General features: G+C 20.9%; 1 protein-coding gene across 1 annotated transcript; it reads left to right on the plus strand.

The window, feature by feature from the left end:
• Positions 1–243: 243 nt before the first annotated feature.
• Positions 244–4,869, plus strand: PRSY57_1315100 (inositol polyphosphate kinase, putative; the record flags this gene model as incomplete). The annotated part of the gene is made up of 1 exon (XM_012909087.2): positions 244–4,869. The coding sequence occupies one exon, from the start codon at positions 244–246 to the stop codon at positions 4,867–4,869; it is 4,626 nt and encodes a 1,541-aa protein (XP_012764541.2).
• Between the last annotated feature and the right edge of the window lie 131 nt (positions 4,870–5,000).

Below are 5,000 nucleotides of genomic sequence, written 5' to 3' on the forward strand. Positions count from 1 at the left end.
GTATGTATGTATATACAGATAAGGCAAAATATTTTTAAGACCTCTGGATCTCATATGACACAATTAGAACATATAAATATTAGGAGGAGAACAAGTTATCATCTTTTTCTGTAAAATTTGTTGTCTCTTTTTTTTCTTCTTTTTTTCCCTTTTTTTTTATTTGTTTTTTTTTTTTTGTGTTGTTGTTCAATACACTATACGAAAATAATTTATTATATATTTTCCCATAAATGTATTTTCAAAATGAATGTTGAAGAATATAGACATCAAGTTGGAGGACACTGCAAACTAATAAAACCAAAAGATTCATCAAAGGTATACAAACCATTAATAGAAAATGAATATATTTTTTATAAAAAGTTAACAAATTTCGGTTCTTCATCAACTGAATCAGGACCTTTACATCTTTTAAAAAAATTCATACCGAAATTTTATGGCGTAACCGAAATTTTGGTTGAATCATGTTCTGATGATGAAGAAAAGCAAAATGATTCATCCAATCATATAAAAGGAAAAGATGAGAAGAAGAAGAAAAAAAAAAGTAGATATAAAAAATATATCAAAATGGATAAACGCGAAAAGGAAAATTTTGTAAACACTGATGAAAGGTACTTTGTTCGAGAACAGAAATATTCTGAACAAATACGAATGAGGGCAAATATTTCAAACGTAGATATACATGAGAACACACAGAAAAATATGTCAAGTGGTGAATTAAAAGAACATAAAGTGAATCATATGAAAATTGTTGATAAACATAATGAGTCAAATATATATGGAGATGAATATGGAAGTAAGAATAATGAAATGAATAAAAATAATAATGAAATAAATAAAAATAATGATGAAATAAATAAAAATAATGATGAGAATGTGAAAAAACGATATAACGAAACTAACATAAATGCTACTCCAAAAAAATTCAAAAGAAGAAAAGAATGTGTTCCTCATATAATTCTTGAAGATTTAGTGTATGGATTTAAAAGACCATGTGTATTAGATATAAAAATGGGAAAGAGACAAAGGAAGATTGGAGCATCAATAGAAAAAAAGAAAAGACAAGTTGAAAAGAGTTTTAAGACAACTAGTCATTCATTAGGTTTTAGATTATGTGGATGTCAACATTACAATAAAGTAAGTGATACATTATTTTATAAAGATAAATACTGGGGAAGGAACTTAAGTAAAGAACATATTCCATGGGCAATTCGAAATTGGTTTTGGAATGGTTCATTATTATACGAAGAATTAATACCCTTATTATTAGAAAAGTTACATAGCTTTTTTAATTGTATAGTTGAATTGAGACATTATCGTTTTTGGTCTTCTTCTTTATTATGGGTTTTTGATGGTGGATTAAGTGATAAAAAAGCTCGATCTAATTCTTTAGATATTAGAATGATTGATTTTGCTAATACTATATATTTACAAGATAATCCATCAGCTGATGAAGAATATATTTTTGGTTTAAGAAATTTAATAGAATCCATTCAGATTTTAAATAATTCTATACATAATATTTATTTCTTACCATATGAAATTACTACTTGTTTTTATTCAGAAAATTATAATATGAAAGAAATTAAAGATCGCAAGGTTTTGAAAAAATCAAGATCTGTTGTTTATGAAGACAACAAAAAGAAGAAAAAAAAAACTGTTTATATTAATATGGAGTTTTTTAAAAAGGCAAAGGGCAAATATGTAAGTAATAATAATAAACAATTGGATAATAACAAACTTGTAAGTAATAATAAACACATGAACAATAATAAACATTTAAATATAAAAAAGTATGATACAAAAACGAAATATATATATAATTCTGATTTATTAAATACAGAGTATATCAATAAATTTTTGTCACAAAATGAAAAAGAAGAAATCCATAAAAATAAAAAACAAAACAGAAATATCAATATAAATAAAATTAAAAAAAAAAAACAAAAAAAATTATATATAAAATATAATAAATACCAAAGCTTTTCTGACTATGCAATAAGAGAAGATATCTATAGCTCTCCCTTATTTTCTTTTACAAATAAATTACATAATAGTGTATCAAATAATCCACATAATATAAAGAAAACACGTAATATGAATAATTTCGGAATTCATTGTCTTCTTAATAATAATTCTGTTAGTACATCAAAGGTGGAAAACAATGCATATATTGAAGAAATTTTTAATAAATATAAAAATTATGAATATAATGATGTATATCATAAAAATATTGGATCTTCTCACCAGGATAGAGATCCTTTGGTAGATACTCATTTATATGATGAAAATAATAAGATATTGTACAACACTTGTTTAAAAGAAAAAGATAATATATATAAGGGTTTGGAAAATACTATAGATAAAAGTATGAATAATACAATGAACAATTTATTTTATATTCAAAATTATAATTATGATAAGGAATATAACAATAAAATAAAAACACATCATACATCAAACGATAGAATAAAGATAAATAATGAGGAAATTTTGTATGTGAACAAAAATATTTCAAGAAATAATAATATTTATATGAACAATAACGAAAGAAAAAAAAAAAATATATTATTAAAAAAATCGTACAATATGTCTATGCAAAATAAAAATTTACCATACCAGATAGATGAATGTAATAAAAACAGAACAAAAGACGGAAAGGTTATTTATAATATTATTAATGATAATTCTCCAACTTTTATTGATGATAAATACAAAGAAGATATTCTTGAAAATAAAATATATTTCAATAAAGAATCTTTGGAAAATATACAGGAAAATCAAAATTATATTTTAAATGATCATACGGATGTATTAAAATATATGAATTATAATATGGATTACAAACGTTATGATAAAAATATAAATAATAATAATAATAATATATTATCAACATGTCAGAATAAAAGAAAAACTGAATCTATTTTAGATAATAATTTACATACGAAAAGCGATCATGAATATGATGAAATAATACAAGAAACCATTATTAAAACATTAAAAATAGCATCCAATTTTTATCAACAAATTAAAGAACATATTAATATGGATCAACAAGTAAAGGATAAAGAAAAATTACCACAACCTTGTAGTGATCATGATAATATTAAAGATAATGTACAACAAGGGGAAGACAAGATAAAAAAAAAAGAAGATTATTTGTTGTCATATCATAATGTAGCTGATGATCACTTTAATAATAATCATTGTGAAGATAATAAAAAAGATTTTTATTTATTTAATTTTGATGAAAGTCAAAAAAAAAAAAAAAATTCTATTGAAACATATAAAGGTAATATAAATTTTCAAACGAATAATAAAGATGATAATATAAAAATAAAAGAAAAAAAAAAAAATTATAAAAAAGAAATAAGTAATTATTATTTCGAAAAGGGAGAAATGGAAAATATTATCAACGTTTTTCCTAACGAGGAAGAAAATCTCATACATGAAAAAAAAAATAAAGACATACAAGTATTAAAAACAGATAATATAAATGTTAACATTGTAGAAAAATATAATATCAACAATATTAAAATAAAAAAAAATTTTAATATGTTAAAAAGGAATATAAACTTAAAAGTTTTAATAAATCAAATGATTAAAATGGAAATTGAAAAAAGGACATTAGAAAAAAAACAATTGTTATTCAAAAATAAACAAACAAACAAACGAATTAATACACATACAAATAAACAAATATATAAAGAAATAAATACACCTACGAATAAACCAACAAGTAAAAAATTTTTTTTTAAAATAACAAATAATGAAATGACGGATTTTTGTGATAATAATGTAGATATTATAGAGGTACAAAATAAAATAAAACAAATGGATATAAAAGAAAATATGTTAAACAAAATGATATATAGATCAGAAAAAGATACTCTGTATAAAAGTAGTAAAGATAATATATACGAACAATTAAATTATAACTCAGATACTATATTAATACATAAGGATTTTAAAAATTTTCATTTAAAACTGAATAAGAAAAATAATTATATTCAAGATTGTAATATGAATAAAAGATGCATGTCTTGTAATCATGATATCATTTCATCTTTGAAGAATGACAATAAAATAAAAGAAAAGAAGGAAAAACAAAACAAAAAAAAAATACGCCAGCTGTTTTTAAAAAAATTAAGTATGTTATCAAATATGAAAAGTAATAAGAAAAAATATCATGACAATGTTTATTATAATGGTGATCCTGACAATAGTAATGAAGAAAAAAATGGTGAATATATTAATAAATATATTGATAAAAATTATAATGAGTATGATAATAAATATAATATTCCACATAATGATACATATGATGATAAGCTTGTTAATACAATTAATAATATTCCTTTTCGTTTTAGTAAATATTATTTAAAAGAAAAAAAGAAGAAAAAAAAATATTTAAAATGTAATCAATTAAATATGCTACCATTACATAAGAAGAAATCTATATATAAAAACGAATATCCAGAAAATAATGAAGAATTTAATATATTCAATATGAATTATGAAAAGAATATTTATACATTTAATAATATAAAATATTCAAATGAAAATTTAAATTATATTAATAATATATATGAAAATAATGAATTCGAAACATATAAAAATTTAATACTACCATTAACTGAAACAAATGAAAATTATAAATACTTACGTAGATCTTTATCAGAACCTAATATATATAAATACAATCGGTTTATGGGTACACAAAAAGATTCATATGTTAATAAAATTAATTATAATAATCTAATCAAAAATAGATTGGATAAATTAACAAAAGTTCCTATATATAATCAAATATATGGTTTTACCTCCAATTCTAGTAATACATATTCTTCAGAAAGTTCCCTTGATATGTAAAAAAAAAGTTTATAATATAATGTAATTATTTGATATGAGTTTATTTGTTTCTTTTATTTTTTATTTTATTTTTTTTGTGGATAATTAAAATTAAAAAGTTCATGGGGTATTAAATTGACATGATTATTATG

Source organism: Plasmodium reichenowi, chromosome 13, assembly GCF_001601855.1.
Source record: "Plasmodium reichenowi strain SY57 chromosome 13, whole genome shotgun sequence".
Lineage (NCBI taxonomy): Eukaryota > Apicomplexa > Aconoidasida > Haemosporida > Plasmodiidae > Plasmodium > Plasmodium reichenowi.